Genomic DNA, 16,645 nt, shown 5'->3' with positions numbered 1-16,645 from the left:
CGATATAGAGCATAATTCGATATAAGCCTGCTAAATAATTGGATGTCATAAAAGCACATACCATTTATAAAATCACTTTATTGATTAAACCAGCTTAGTTTCGCACGAAATAGTCCTGCATTTTCTCCTGCTTTCGCAATTTCGCTGCCTGCGACGCACGCACTTTTCCACATTAAGGAGTCGGAGCAGCTGAGGTCGCAACTTTCCGCATTCGCGCAGAAGCACCGGACTATTGCGAGCGCACCAATCATTTCGGAGGATGTGGGACCGTCGTTGCTTTCCTCATTGTGCCCACTTTCGCTTGTGCTCGGTACGATGTCGGCAATGTAGTCTTCGTTTTTGGGCTCTCCCGTGGTCGCGACACATCATTTGCGCTCACAAACTCATCCACCGTTGATTCGTCAACAGCTTCCGCACATTCTGACAGTTCGCTCCAAACTTCGGCAACACTGGCAACGGCGTCGTCGCATTCATCAAAATTTACGGTCATCACCGAGCACGCGGAAGTCGGCACGGCTGAAGCAATTTCAGATTAACCACTCGTACACGGCCATGCGTACGGGTCGGGCGCCACGGGCACCGGGTCGCGAGTTTGGACGCTTTAGCCCTAATCTCCCCCTTATTCTTCAAGATCGTGCCGAGAGTGCTCCTCGGAATCTTGTGCTTTGCGGGGACATCCGACTTCTCACCGCGTTCGACACGATTTATGATTGCGAGCTTCACGACGAAAGGCAAATTATGCCGCTTCATCACGGCAACACTGCGGGAGAAGGCCTACAAGGCGCACGCAAAAACAGCGAGACAACTCGCACTTTCGCCATCTTGCACGACGAGGGCACAAGAGCATCTGATTGGCTGTCTGAGCAAGCGCTGTGGGCGGGCCAGGATCATTTCTTTGCAGGGGGGGGGGGGTGCCGACGGCTCGTCTGAGGCAGCGCGGTCGGGCGCGGTCACGGTAGGGAGAGTGGTTGGATGGAGCCGCGCAGCCGGGTTTTCCCCGCCACCGCGAGGGAAAGCCAACTTCCGGGGGCACTTTCCGCCGCTTGACGTTCGATATATCGGGTGTCGCTGCTATTTTTGTTCGATGTGAGCGTAATTTTTGCGATATATACTCATTGTAACTATATCGTGTCCAGAAATTGTTCGATATATAGAATAATTCGATGTAAACGGGTTCGATATAGTCGGGTTCGACTGTACTGGCGAGTGTGAGGTGATGTGTAATGCCAGTGAGGGCAAGTAGGTACGAACATGAATGTCAGTACAGTAAAACCTCGTTAATATGCACCCACTTAAAGCATACTAATAATTAAAAAGCAATTGTGACGAATCCCTAACCCAGCCTCCATATGGCCTAATCTATTGGCTTATTGCTTAAGCTGCAGTAGCTTGGATGACTATTGGTTTGTGGGTACCACAATCACTTTTTGTCGTGTAAACATTAACTGCACTACATTGACTTGCGATGTAGCGAATAGCCCGCTGTACCGCAAAGGATATTCCGCCTTTTTGGAAAATACAGAGACCAGTCTATCAACGATTCAGCGAGAGTGTGGTGCTGCTTCTATGGATAGGCAATGGAAATGCATGAAGGCGTGTCGGCGGTCTCCACGAGGAATATAACCATCGACGGATGTGCCAATGGGACTTATCGCTGCCAATCTTATCGCGATAAGCATCTGTGGCTATCTGCTTGACAGCACATGTGGTGCTGTGCGTAAGCCTACGGCACGCTTTTAATAGGTGGTAACCCAAAAGCACCATCGTTCTCTGCCACCTCTTTAAGCGAGACTGCTTCAAGTGCGCTTCACTTACAGAAGCGAAAGCAGCCCGTCGTTGGCACATTGGCGCAACAAGATGGCACATGCTGCTGCTGCCGTATCCGTGCACGCCCAGGAGCAGCTTGTGCATGAAGAAAGCTCACTGCACAGGTGCTTCCACGAAACTCTGGTCTGCCATCAAACACGGACACTTGCGTTTGCTTTTGGCGATGGTTTTACTTTTGTGAGAGATCAGCACTGGGCACGTCGAAGTATACGGCTGATGGCACACTTGGCACTGTTGCTTAAATAATGAGCTTGGCACACCGCCAGAAACACTGTCTGTGTATGTGGACAAGTCCAGTGCCGAGCCGCTTGAAATAAGTCACGTGACTATCTCCAAAAGCGACCTCCTGAAAATATCACCGCAGCAAGAGTCTCGGGACAGTGATTGACCTTGGTGACGGTATGCGCTTAATAGGTGAGGCTCTCCAAACAATGCACAGCACGATTGGCGCCACACGGCATCAGGTACTGTGTTTCAGTGAAGCAGCGCCGGTTGGGCTGAATATCAGATCACTGTACAAACGTGCTTATCCATTGGCTATAGCAAGACAAGTCATCCGCAGTGCTGCCATGTCTGCTGGTGCTTTAGAAATGCTCTTTTGGTATTGCCACTGTGGTGTACCTCCTCTGCGCTATCACATGTTCATGAGAGAGAGTGCACATTTTTCTGTGTTTTGGACAAAGAAACAAAAACTTTGTAGTGCATATTTTGGCCAACATTTACTTTAGCATCGCATTTATTTATTTGTAGGTAGTGCCAGTGCATGTCAGGAGACGCAAATTCGTACATGGCGGTTAGTTCATGCTACCGTTTAGTGCGTGGTTATGCCATGTTCCTGCCATGTACGTACTAACAAGGTTTCACTGTATCGGTGAAAGTGGACATGAATAGGAGCGAGAGTGGCGGTGAGTGAGTGGACTTCAGTGAACTAGAATCACTGGTTATGTGCCACTGGGTATGTGCCGCTCTTTAATAAACCGGGAAGAGGTTCAATAGACCTCTTTCCCGGTGAGCATAGGCACCGATAGCAAAGACTGCACGGAACAGGGCCTAGGCAATAACTTGAAAGCCAGCTAATTGGACATTTGGGACAAGTGTCTCAGCTAGGGGCCTGTGAATGCTAGTCAAGGGGCAGAAAGATGAGTCATGAGAAGTTGGGTCAATTGGCAAATGGATTTTGGAAGCAGCAGGTGGCGATGTGGTTGGTGCTGATGCAGAAGGCCGAGAGAGCCGTACTTGTGTCAGTGACAGGAGATGTTGTAGGGAGGTCCCTCGCTAAGCAGTAGCGGGCTCACAGAGTGTGGACTTACTTGACGAGGCTGACAGCGAGGTGGAAGTTGGTTCAGGGAGCGACTAATTTGGAGTCAGTACGATGGAAGACTTGCCATCTGTAGCAGGGGCCAGTGGTGAAGAGGACGACGTGGGCTGAGAGGCACCTTCAGAAGTGGATGCACCGAGTTGCTCAATGGTGGAGTGACGCTGAAGGGCTTGAAGAAGGTCCTCTGAGGCCATTGTATAGGTTCCCATGTGGCAGTGAGAGGTGAAGCTAAGCGGAAATATTGGCGAGAAACTCTTGTTTCAAAAGCCAGTACAGCTAGAGCTGAGAAGACACACCGTTGATGTTGAGCTGTGCAACTACTTGCACAAATCATGCAACAGGGCTGTACGAATGGTAGAGCCACAGCTGCAGTTGCCAAGAGTTGTCCAGCATGGGAGGCTGCCATTCTTTTAAAGTGCAGCTAGTAGGTGCCCATTCCTGCGGCGAGTGTCGGCATAACTGAGTGAACGAGCACAGCAAAAGATGAAAGCAAACGCAGGGCGCAGCCGGTGATGAAATACATGAGGAGGAAAGCAGAGGAGGAGGGTATGGCTAAAGGGTGAGAAGAAAAGCGTAGTGCAGGGACGATGGCTATGAGGTGGCACCAGAATAGCACACATCGTCTGGGAGATCTGTTGGCTGCTGTGAATCACGCCCACGCATCACCCACGTGCTGGCTCTCGCAATCTTCAGATTAGCGAGGCAGTTGCACGACACTTTTCGCCATTTGCAATGTGCTGCACGAGACAGATCGTCTGCGCCAGCCAATATACAGTCGAACCTGGCTACATCGAACTCGCAAAAAAACGCCTGTCAGTTCGATATAGAGCATAATTTGATATAAGCTTGTTAAATAATTGGATTTCATAAAAGCACATACCATTTATAAAATCACTTTATTGATGGAATTAGCTTAGTTTCGCATGAAATAGTCCTGCATTTTCTTCTGCTTGGGCAATTTCGCTGCCTGTGATGCACGCACTTCTCCACATTGTCTAAGGAGTCGGAGCAGATGAGGCTGCAACCTTCCGCATTCGCGCAGAAGCACCAGACTAGTGCAAGCGCACCAATCACTTCGGAGGACGTGGGCAAAGGACCGTCGTTGCTTTCTTCATTGTGCCCAATTTCACTTGTGCTCGGTATGATGTCAGCAATGTAGTCATCGTTTTCGGGCTCTCCCGTGGTTGCGACACCATCATTTGCACTCGCGAACTCGTCCGCCGTTGATTCATCAACAGCTTCCAGAAATTCTGACAGCTCGCTCCAAACTTCGGCAACACCGGCAAATTTACAGTCATCACCAAGCTTGCGAAAGCCGGCACGGCTGAAGCAATTTCGGATGAACCACTCGTACACGGCCATGCATACGCGTTGGGCGCGACGGGCACCGGGCCGTGAGTTTGGCTGCTTTAGCCCTAATCTCCCCCTTATTCTTCAAGATTGTGCTGAGAGTGCTCCTCGGAATCTTGCACGCTGCGGGGACATCCGAGTTGCCACCGCATTCGACCTGATTTATGATTTCGAGCTTCACGACGAAAGGCGAATTCTGCCGCTTCATCACAGCAACAAGACACACGAGACGCACGCGCATAGAAACAGAAAAGCAGCGAGACAACTCGCACTTTCGCCATCTTGCATGACGAGGGCACAAGAGCCTCTGATTGGCTGTCTGAGCAAGCGCTGCGGGTGGGTTAGGAGCATTCTTTGTAGGGGGGTGCCGACGCCTTGCTCAATGCAGCGCGATCACGGTAGGGAGAGCGGTTGGATGGAGCCGCGCCGCCGGGTTTCACCGCCACCGCGAGGGAAAGACAACCTTTGGGGGTATTTTTCCGCCGGTTGACGTTCGATATATCGGGAGTCGCTGCTATTTTTGTTTGAAGTGGAATTTTTTTTATATATACTGATTGTAACTATACCTTGTACAGAAATTGTTCGATATATAGAATAATTCGATGTAAATGGATTCGATATAGTCGGGTTCGACTGTATCACCAAATGAAAACATGTATAGAGTTGCAGTCCAATTTCATATTCGGTTAATTTTTTTCTGCTGACTGCTCCATGGCTAAAGGCAGTGCTTGGTGGCTGGCTGTGCAGAGCCAGTTCATGCTGGTATGCTTGTTCGGATGTCTGTAGTCACCACTGTAAGAAACGCTGTGATGACGGCGATGTGGCGTGCTGTCGTCCTTGCATTTATTATGGAAAGAAGCATGAAGGCAAATTGAAAAGCAGAGTAATGGCTGCTGCGGCCAGTTTGACTGAGAACACGTGTCTCATGGCTCAAGCCACATGCACATCTGCAGCACTCAAGATTATGGCACATGAGGACTTGCGGTGTTAAAGATAACCCTACAATATTGTCACCAGTTGTGTACCCACCATAATATAGATTGCTAATTGCATTAATGTCGCCAGTCATCCAAAGGATGGATGTGCCACCAATTTTTTTAATACTAGTGAGTTTCGCATGTGCGCTCAGTAGTCTTCTGAAACAAATGTCTTTTGACATTAAATAGCCCATGCTCTCGTTTGCTGACAGGAAGGAAAATTTGATGCCTGCGGTGGAGAGAAGTTTGACAGCCTCAGTGAACTGGTGGACTTCTATCGCAAGAACCCGATGGTGGAGACAACGGGTACTGTGGTGCATCTCAAGCAGCCATTCAACGCGACCCGCATCAAGGCATCCACCATTGAGAACCGCGTCAAGCAGCTCTCCAAAGAGAACGGACAAAACAGCGGCAAGGCTGGCTTCTGGGAGGAGTTCGAGGTTGGTGTGCTGCTGCTACAGAGGCTGTGTACATGTTGCAGCACAAGTCTTAATGCCCTGGCCCCAAGCCTCTTGAGGTCTTTTCACATGGAATGCAGAGCAAATTCTGCACCACTGTGATGAAACCAAGGGCCTGTCTCTAGTGAGAGTGTAGATTTCAGTCGATACTGAAAGTATGTTAAAGTTGCACTGTCTTTATGTTAGGATGTATCTTGCAGGTCAGTTTCACGAGTGTGTAATTATTCATACATTTTTTGGCCTATCCAGGGTTCAAAAATTGAGCTGGTAATTGTGCGAGACCTTCTCACTTGTAGATAAATTTGACCTAATGCATTTTTATGCTTCAACACAAATTTGTTGCTCCCAGTGATAAGAATTTCAGGTGATGTGAATGTATTATACGGTGCCGTGATATTCTTGAGATGCTACCATGTGACCATGTGTTACAAGCAGTTCCTCTTCATTTTGCTGAGTAAGGGATGGCCAAATTCAGTATGACAGAAAAATATGTTGTGGCCTTTGTGTACTGCCATCGTGGGTTTTGTTGGCCTGTTCACGTGAGATAATTGAATAAAATGCATAAATCAACCAGGGTTAAAAATTGTCAGTAGACTGATACAGTAAAAGCTTGTTAAGTCGACACCCGTTAATTCTGAAATTCGGATCATTCGGACGGCTCTATTGGTCCCGGCCAAAGTGCATGTTAGTCTATGGGACCAAACCTTCGTTTATTCGTCAGAATTCAGCCCCGCACCGCTTAAGTCAGACAAATTCTGACAGCTGCTGCTACACGAAAGTGTGGTAAAGCAGCGCTGGCATCACTGGAGTGAAACTGAAACCTGAGAGGCATCACCATCGTCATCAATTAGTGGGGGTGATCGCAGTGTCACCGAACGTCGGTGTCTTCTTTCTTTGCTCCACTGCGCCTTCAACACCATTTTCCCTTGTGTTGTCGAGTCAGCATCATCTCTTCTTGCGGAGTTTTCTTTTTTCATTGTGGCCGTCTTTTGCATGCCACCACCATCGTGCGCTACAGTGATGGCAACGCGGCAGAAGTATGAGGCTAAGAACTTGGTGACTAATGTGGAAATTTTGGAGGCTTTGAAGAATGGCAAATCGCAACAGCACATTATGACTGAGTACAACGTGCAAGGGTCACAAGGGTGAAGGGTCACAGATGTGACCCTTCATGACTACATCGCAATTGATGATTGTGTGACCACAACTGGTCTCCTGACCGATGAAGAAATTATTAATGATATCACGGGTGCCTGGTAAGACCATAATTCAGACGAAGAGTCATGTGAGGAGGTGCAGCCGTTACCTGATCACACCTCAAGAGAAGGGACAGAGGTGCTTTTGATATGGGAGGACGTTTGCCTGAGCACTTCCGACAGTTTGTGGGCTGTTGGCCACTTGGAAGAGTTAAGAAAAATTGTGATGTCGGCCGGAAGCTGCGTGAAAAAGCAGACGACTATTGCAAAATAAATAAAGTTATGCCTCTCTAACTTGATTGTAATGTTATTTTTCCTATTCATTCATTAATTCGGCATTCGGACATTTTCCCCGGTCCCGTGAGGTCTGAATTAATGAGCTTTTACTGTAGTGTCACATCATGCGAACGGTCATTGTTGTGTGTTTATTAAGGCATTAACATAATTGCATTCACAGGCAGCGGTTAACATTTTTGGTCATTTTTGAACAGCATTTGCAGCAGCAAGAGTGCAAAAATCTCTACAGTAGGAAAGATGGACAGAGGCCTGAGAACAGAGCTAAGAACCGGTACAAGAACATACTGCCATGTAAGTGCACATGTCTTCTTGGACAGAGTTTACACTGGTTTTGCATGCATTACTTTTCTTCGTGCAGTCGATGCAACAAGAGTGCACCTGCAAGATGTGGACCCTGACGCCCCATACTCTGACTACATCAATGCAAACTACATAAAGGTTGGTACGCACCAGGAGTGTTATTGTGGCAACACATTCCTGATGGCCTTTCCACTTTGTTCTACAGTGGAACTCCAGTTATACGACCCCCGGTTTTGCGACAGATTAGCGAAGTCCCGGCGAAGTCCCCATAGAAGCAATGCATTAAAAACCTCGGTTATCCGACGCAATTTTATGCCTGACTCGCATTATAAGACGACCCTTGCAAAGTGCAGGACGGAGCGGCGGACAAAAGAAAAGTGCCGTGGGTATCTTTCTGCGCTCTGTCTCTCTGCATGCGGAGTGCTTGACATCGCTCGACTGGTTCGCTCCGGCGCAGCTTTCTTCCCTGCCTCGTCTCATCGTTCGTTTCTCTCTCCCCCACCAGCAGCCGCCCGCGACTCTCACTGTGCTGAAATAGTGCCTTTTCTCCACAATCACTTTCTCCCTCTCTTCTCAGTGGCATCGCCTCTCGTCTCGTTGGGGAAGCGTTTCTCTCCCCCCCACCAGCAGCCACCCGTGATGCCCGCTGTGCTCAAAATGCCGCCTTTTCTTCTCCACAGTCGCGTTGGGGAAGCGTTTCTCTCCTTCCAGTTTTCAAGCAGCAGATCGCCGACAAGGTAGCGCGGAAAGGCCTAGATTTATCGCATGTATTTTTCGTTGTAATACTTGCGACCAGCGTTCAGCGGAGGTTTTGAGTTGTGTGGAGCAACGTGACGCACGATGTCCTGAAAGCGGACAGTTCTGTCACTCGGCGATAAGCTGAATATTATCGAGGAAGCAGAAAAGCGGCATGGACCCACGAAAGCCAGCATTGCCCGGTACCTTAAGATACCCGAATCTTTGCTTAAGATAATGCTCGCAAACAAAGCGGTGATATTGCAGAATGCCAACAAGTTCGGGCTCAAGCGGAAAGCAGCAGAAGGACAACATGAGAAGTTTGGAAAAAATTCTTGTCAAGTGGCTGCATCAAGCACCGAGTTCTGCGATCAACGTTGACGGTGCCATTCTAAAACAAAAGGCGGACCTTGTGGCATTGCGTCTGGTCATCAACGACTTTCAGGAATCGAATGGGTGGCTGGATCACTTTAATAAAAACAAAACAGGGTTGTGTACAGCTGCTCCTGCGGATGGAGTCGCTGCCGGAGATGATTGCTGCATACAAGCCCTGCAACATTTTCTACGCCGATGAGAGCGGTATTTTTTACCATATGCAGCCCGAGCAAACCCTTGCGCTTAAGGGTGACAGCTATCATGGTGGCAAGCATAGTAAAGGGCGTGTGACGGCACTATAGACAAGAACGGCACCGCGAGCGGCGCTGCTGTGCCGGCGTTGAGAACGCCGCATGCGGGGCAAAATTCAACTAGCGGGTGGTACGCCTCTCCCATCTCTCGTTCGCACCGCCTTGATTGCCTCTTGCACTGCGCGTGTTTGTGCACGTTTCGTACCGCACTCGGTGTGTGCCTATGTGTGTGTGCATTGACGTTTTATTCGAAGGACGATGCGCAGTCTGTTTCATACTTAGGGGAAAACTCGGAGTGCATTGCATCGCGATACGGCAAGCGCTTGAGTCGGGTGGCGGCAGCCACTCGCGCAGGCTCAAGTGCTCAAGGGGCGGGGTCTTGAACGGCGTCGTCTGCTACGGCGGCGCGCGCTGGCCGCATTGTCGGGAAGTGTTCTACTGTCAGTTGTAGTGCACCGATCTCATCGTTACTGCATGAAATGAGCCAGTATTTTTTACTAAGCGTTGTACGACGCCCACTGATACGCCTCGAAGGTAAGTTCATCGCTGAAAGGTGCAGGGCAGTCATAGCCAACGTACTGATTCCATACATTCTTTACGGCCCGTTCCTGGAAGCCGACTATATATTCTAACACGATAGGCCGCCAATCTGCACTGCTTGTGTTGTGCAAGAACTGCTGAAAGAGCGCGCCGTCACTCTCTTGGAGTGGCCGCCTCAATCCCCGGGCGCCAACATCATTTAAAATGTCTGGGGCTTGTTGAAAGTATCGCTAGCGCACCATCCCCTCCATCAGTCGTCCGAGGATAGGCTTCGATCCACCATCGTCAGCGACTGAGACGTGCTGCGAATGAACACATCCCTGATCAAGTCACTCTACACTTCACTGCCTTCCAGGATGAGCACTGTCCTCGCTACTGCTGGTGACATGACTAGATACTAACTGAAGTTCGGAGCGTGGCGTGTCCAATTCTCCGCCGGTAGCCAGGGTCTGTCTGGTGTAGCAAATGATTGACTGGAAAAATCCCTTCCAGCTCATTGTCTTAACCTAAAACGTTTCTTTAATCGTATCCGTTTGTTTCATCGTGTTCGACCCCCATGGTTATCATTGCTGAGTGTATTGTCTTTCTTTCGAGTCAAATAAATACTGAGCACGTTGCGTGCACATCTTAGTACGTCTTGTCGCTGCTTATTACGGTAGCACACACAGTGAAGAAATATATGTGCATGCACTCAGTACCTCGGCCTTTCGAAAGAACAAACGAAGCATGCTGTCAAAAGAAGTTTGTGGAACTCCATTATCGCCAATAAAGGCTCAGAGTTTGGCATTGCACAACGTTTAGTAAAGAATAAAAGTTGTTTTTGCAGTTTCTCACAAAATGTTTGCTGCAAATCCGTGTTGTCTCTGATGACGACAACGGACTTCCATCGACACTGTGAGGAAATAAACAAAATATATCGCTGCATAGCACAAGTACTACATGCGCACACCACTTCAACTAGTATGTCCCCTACTATATAGAATAAAGGCAGCAATGTAAATAGCTTGGGCATTTTTTAACATTGCTCAAGAGGTGGAAGTTGAAAGTATTCGTAATCATTTCTGCTTCGGCAATGCCGGTGCGGCCAAGACACGGGTGTGTATCGTCCATTAACTCGATCAGTGCAGTGGTGATGCAGGAATGAACTCCGGTCATGTTCATTGCACCGTGGACATATTCAATTTCTCGGCACGTGTGAACTTTGGCCCCTGCTAGTGCATAAAACAGAAGTGGTTTCCATTCTTGGTCAGCGCACACAAACGAAACACGAGAAGGAAGACAGGACAAGCTCTGGTTGAACAAATGAAAGTTTTTATATGAATAAAAGGATTATATACCGAGTAATTATTAAATTCATTTTGGTTACATATAAAATCGTCATACACTCAGGAGTGATAAATGAACGAGCTCGCTTCGTTTGCCAATTGTTTACTTCGTTCGGCGCACCGCAGTAATCCATGTCTGTCGTCTGCTTTTTTCATACCACTTTATTGTGAATTGGCAGAATTTCACTGGTGGCATCAACTCTTTCGTGTTTACATTGATGTTGTGACAGTTAACAACACAATAATAATTTCCAGTCATCTGAAGAGGCGCCGTCGCAAATGAGACGTTTCGCATGCAGCACGAACTGAACGCAGGTGCGATTGTAAAGGAAAGTGGTGGCAGCGGAAACCTACACCCGTTGGAGGTGAAATCGTTCCGCCAGGGGAGAAACGAGCGTTGGTGTCTAGGATGAAACTTGGTGTGCGGACGTCCATTCTGTGCTAGTGAGGACGGTTCCGAGAGGCTGCCCATGCTCATTGTTGGAAAGTTTGCAAAGCCATGGTGCTTTAAGAACTTGAAGACGCTGCCACGCAGCTACAACTTCAACAAAAAGGCGTCTTTGCTCTTCAGGAATTTTTTGCAGCAGCTGGATAACAAAATGGGTGCTAAGGCGAGGACAATATTGCTTTTTGTGGACAATGCATCGTGCCACTCACCCGATACGTCCAGCCTGAGGAACATAAAGGTTGTTTTTTTTCCACCCAACTGCACAAGCCGGCTGCAGCCGCTGGATGCCGGCATCATTAAGTGCATCAAGCGATCATACCGGAAGGGGTTAGTGCAGCATCAACTGGTGGCCATGGATCGCAGCGAGTCGGAAAAAAACATCGCTGTGCCCGACGCCATGCATTTTATTGCCAGTTCATCGAACGCAGTGTCGTGAAGCACAATCGCTAACTCGTTCAAGCACTGTGGCTTTAAGCTAGAGACTGCCTCCTCTGCTGGGGATGCAACAACCTCGGTGCCGCTCGAGGCCGATGCAGGCTTCGCTGACAACGATTTCGATGGTTTAATCCTCACCACAACCTTCGTCGAAACTTTACCATGGCCGACGACAACGTTGCGATCTGTGGCGAGGTGTCGATGGATAACACCATCGAGGAGGCTTTGCCTAGTGCCGACGCTGCTTCGACATTGGACGAGTACAATGACGTCGCCACAGAGACCGTGCCTGTGCCTACCGCGTTCGCCGAGGTGGTGCGGCACATAGACGGCATCCGGAACCTCATCTGTTCACACGACGCCGTAGAGGACCTCCTTTTGGACGTTGCTGTACTCGAGCAAAAGCTCTTGGTTCACGGAGCAAACAAGGTCCAAAAGAAACTTACCGACTTTTTTTAAAGTTCGTGCCGGCTGGCGGGAATCGCAGCAGTGGGCAGTGGAGTGCCGTAAAGGCTCGTTTGAATAAAGCATGATTGGTACCTGTACTGCAACACTAATTCTTATTGCATTTACTTTTTGGTAATTTGGGGTTTTCGAAAACCTGTAGAGTATGTTAGTAGTTTACATTGAAGTTTCTTGTAAATTTGTCGCTCAAAATAAGTAACATTTTTATAGGCATTATTTGTGTTCGGATTTGACGACGCTTTTTCACGGTCCCGAGAAAGTCATAATCAGGGTTCCACTGTATTTGCACCAGAATTAAACACTTGGCAATGCATAACTCTGCACAGGAGACATTGGGAGTAACATCATGTGTAGTGCTTGCACGCACCGTGAGATTGAGGTTGGATGAAAAGCTGCATTTCAATGGCAGAAGCAAAATAAGGAGTGAAGGGCCACCAATGAGGCTGACGTTTCAATTGTGTTCTGCAATTCGGTAGTACCTCATTCATATATTTTGGAAAGAAGTGTGGAAAAAATATATTAAGGGGCCACGCGGGTCTTGAGATCGCAAAAAATGCAAAAAAAAGTCTCTTTTCAAAAATCGCAATTTTAAGGTCTTCGTTGTCCAAAGTATTACCTCACAAAGTATTATTGCTTAATTCCTTCTCGAAGTATTAAAAAAATGGCAATTTGTAAGCATCGGTGGGCCGGAATTGAAGGCCCAGCTCGAAAATTTGCCCTAATTTCAAGCCACCAAAGCTCCGCACGATGCAGGGCGATATCTGCCATCTTGGTCTCATTTGAAAGCTGGTTTCCCGTACTTCATTTTGGCGCCTTTCAACACAACGAAGGCATTCTGCATAGAGTTTTTCACTATATTACCTAGAGGTAATATAAATATAATATAAATATAATATAAATCTGGTGCTGCTGCACTGTGGAACGCATGGAAATGCCGGTATATTATGACTTTGGATTGGCATCGTTCTCGGACAGCCAGGCAAGCACCGTTTTGTCTGTCACAATGACTCATTTTCTAATAAAACTGCACATAAAAACCTGTTTTAGCTTTATTATTACACAAAAGATGTTTTGTTTAACTAGGAGAACTTGTTATTGTATGTACAATTATATGATACGTAAAAATTATCAGTGGGCCGCTAAAGTTGGAGCACAGACGACAAAATTCCCGCTCGCTTTGAAACAGTTTGTCGTCTGTTCTTGCTTTTCCCTTTGTCATGCATTGTAGGTGAGTAAAGATGTAATTTGCATGAATGGAAACATTTTATGAAAATTTTACTTTAAGAATGCATTATTTGTGTAGCCACATCCATGTTTTAGACGAAGCCTCTTCACCAGTCAACACAAGCCTCGCAGACACATATACCGTCATTCCCATGACGGCACCGCACCCCTTAAGAAACTCCCATAGACAGTGGCGCCAGATTTCCCTCTAGGTGTTATAGTGAGAAAATCTATGGCATTCTGTGAGCGATGGCATCGGTGACGTTTTTGAAGGGTGAAATTTGGAAAGAGTGATGCTGGTTGGGCGAAGCGCGCGCTTCTTTAAGGCGCAGCCCTCCGATTGGCCCTGGCGCACACCTCCTCTCCTTCTCGAGCCGGCGTGGCCGCGTGCTGACGGCGTGGTGCCTTCGCGTCGTCTGCGTGCACCCGAGGCTTCTCTTTGTTGTGCGGTGTTTCACGCCCCACAGCCTCTTTTCGCATTGTTCATGTAAATATTTTTATCGTTAATTCGCTCCCTTTTAGCTCGCACTTTTGTTACTACGTTTATTAGCCGGGCTGCTGTGGGCGTACGTGCGTGCATGTTTTTGTGCCGTTATTCTGATGGGGCGGGACTCGTGTTTGAAATCAAGCACGTGGAAAATAGTCGGCAAAAGGAGATCTGCTTGGAACAAGATAAGTGCATCATCGAAAATAACTATGGGAGCTTTGGTGTCGTTGCAAGCCACAGTACCACCTATCGACGCAGCTGCACCAGGCTCACCGGGAATGGCCACTTCGGTGTTGTCGCAAGCCGCAGTACCGCGGTTACCCGGGGCTGCTGCGCCGAACTCATCCAGATCATCAAGTTTGGTTTACCGCAAGCTATCATACCACAGATCAATGCCGCTGTTGCAAGCTCCTCGAGAACTTCGGTGTTGCCACAAGCCATGGCACTGCGGGTCGACGCGGCTGCTTCAAGCTCCTCGAGACCGTCAACTTCGGCATCGCTGGTGGGCACAGCTGGACCAAGCTTGCGTGCGCATCGCATTGACACGTCGTTTTACACGGAAGCTGAGTGTGCGGAGCACGAAGAATGTGCAGACAACATGAAGTCTTCCTTGACAAAAAAGTGCGCGACTTCGCGGAAGTTAGAGCTTTTAGGCGTCGGCGCAGTGAGTGACGATAACGATCGCGGCACGGAGTACGTCATTGTGGACATGAAAGTTTTGCAGACACTTTTCGCATCCACAACATGCAACAAGTGTGGGATGGCTACTATCGAGCTCAAAAAGTGCAATGAGAAACAGTACGGCCTAGCCGTGAGGCTACTGCTCAGGTGCTCAAGTTGCGATTACGCGGAGCGGCACTTTTTGTCACCACTAGTCACCGGAGCACCAAACATCATGCCCTTTGAGGTCAACCTCAGTGCAATGAAAGACATACAAAGCATTGGAAAAAGAGTGACTGCCCTCGCAAATTTTTGTGCCACCATGAATCTCTCCCACCGAGGCCTTCCCCAAAATACCTTCAGGGGACACATGGAAACCATGGTGCGAGCTTGCCAGACAGTAGCTACAGCCACAGAGGCAGCAAGCGTGGAAGTAGTCAGAACCATCTACAAGGACTTCCTTAACCCTGTAGGAAACGTGGACGTCATTTTTGATGGCACCTGGAAAACTCGTGGCCACAATTCTAACATAGCTGTGGGGTGCATTATTGAACTTTACACAAGTCTGGTGCTGGACCATGTTGTCCTTTCTCGGTATTGCCGTGGCTGCCAAGGAGCACCTGACCCCGATGGTGATGGTTATGGTGACTGGGCTATGACCCACAAGTGTCAAAAAAACATTGACTGCAATGCCGGACAGATGGAGACGGAAGCAGCACTGATCCTGTTCAGGCAGTCCCTGCAGAAAAATGGGCTGCGCTACACAATGATTCTGTCGGATGGCGATAGCCGCACTTTTCATGCACTGTCTCAAGACAGCATCTACGGATACTTAGACATTGAAAAAATTTAAAAAAAGACTGTCTGAACCATGTCCATAAGCGAATGGGGACAGCCATTTGCACCTTGGTGGAGAAGAAAAAAGCCCAAGGAGAGTCTCTTGGTGGGAAGGTGTAGTATAGTGTCGCCCCCTGTCAGATCTCGGTGTCATCGTACATGTATGTTTTGTAGTTGTTTAGCTAGATGGCGCACCCCCCTTCGGTCATGTGACGAGCTTGGGCCAATCTGGAGGTGTCATCTGGCGTGTGAAGGCTTTATTAGTAATAAACGGCCGCGGGTCGGCTGAGTCTTCATTCCGGTTTTCATCGGGAGCAGTTTGCTCCGTGTCTCCTTCCTGCGCCGGCGCTAGCCGCACGTTCGCCCGGTCGGGGCCCCCCGCTTGCCTGCCGCTGCCGACACAACATCTTTTGGCGACGAGGATGGGATTCCCGCAGCGGTTCCGACCGAAGCCCCGGGAAACCAACGAGCTTCGTAAGTGAAGCGTCCTTTACGTGTCGGCACGGCCTGCAAACGCCGCCGACGCACTTGGCGTCACGAGGCTTCCGAGCCTAGGCCTACTCGCCCCCTTGTTCTTCCGTGCCCCATTCCTGCTGCGAGCTCCGGCTTGTTTTCTGCACTGTCTCCTGCGCGCTACCGGGCATGGCGTCTTTTACGGCGAACCTTCCCGTTTTTCTGGAATTGCCCGGGCCACCGTTAATTCCATGGTATCGAAGGAAAAAAATTTTTCAGGCCCACCTCGAAGCGGCCGGCGGTGGCGACTGGACGGACGCACGACGAGCGTCCGCGCTCGTCAGCGCTCTCGGGCGTGAGGGACAACGGAAGTACTTTGCAGACGAGAAGCAGGAAGCAGCAAGGCAGTTAACCAGCGCAGCGTCAGCTTCAAGCGAAGCAGCAAGGCAGTCGACCGGCGCAGCGTCAAGTGATGCGGTCCCGCCAGCGTCAGAGTTCCCGAGACTCTTGCAGCGGCTTGACCGGCTGTTCGCCGCGTCAACAAATGTCCTGGCGGAAAGGCACGAATTCACCAGTCGAAAGCAGTTCGAGGGAGAAGGATTCCTGGAATTCGTGACCGCATTGAAGGAGAAGGCGGTACAGTGCAACTTCGGCACAACCTACGACGAGCGCGTCCGAGACCAAATA

At 49.0% G+C, this 16,645-nt stretch overlaps 1 protein-coding gene across 6 annotated transcripts in view; it reads left to right on the top strand.

Annotated features, from left to right (window-relative positions):
• Window positions 1-16,645, top strand: part of LOC142575097 (tyrosine-protein phosphatase non-receptor type 11-like) — a 251,453-nt gene that overhangs the window by 78,395 nt on the left and 156,413 nt on the right. For all 6 annotated transcript variants that reach the window (XM_075684088.1, XM_075684092.1, XM_075684089.1 and 3 more), the window contains exons 5-7: window positions 5,685-5,912; window positions 7,618-7,714; window positions 7,782-7,861. In XM_075684088.1, coding sequence (XP_075540203.1) covers window positions 5,685-5,912; window positions 7,618-7,714; window positions 7,782-7,861 — 405 coding nt within the window. The remainder of the gene's footprint in view (window positions 1-5,684; window positions 5,913-7,617; window positions 7,715-7,781; window positions 7,862-16,645) is intronic.

This window comes from Dermacentor variabilis, chromosome 3 (genome assembly GCF_050947875.1).
Source record: "Dermacentor variabilis isolate Ectoservices chromosome 3, ASM5094787v1, whole genome shotgun sequence".
NCBI lineage: Eukaryota > Metazoa > Arthropoda > Arachnida > Ixodida > Ixodidae > Dermacentor > Dermacentor variabilis.
Note: the sequence above shows the minus strand (reverse complement) of the source record. Positions and strands in the feature narration are given on the sequence as shown.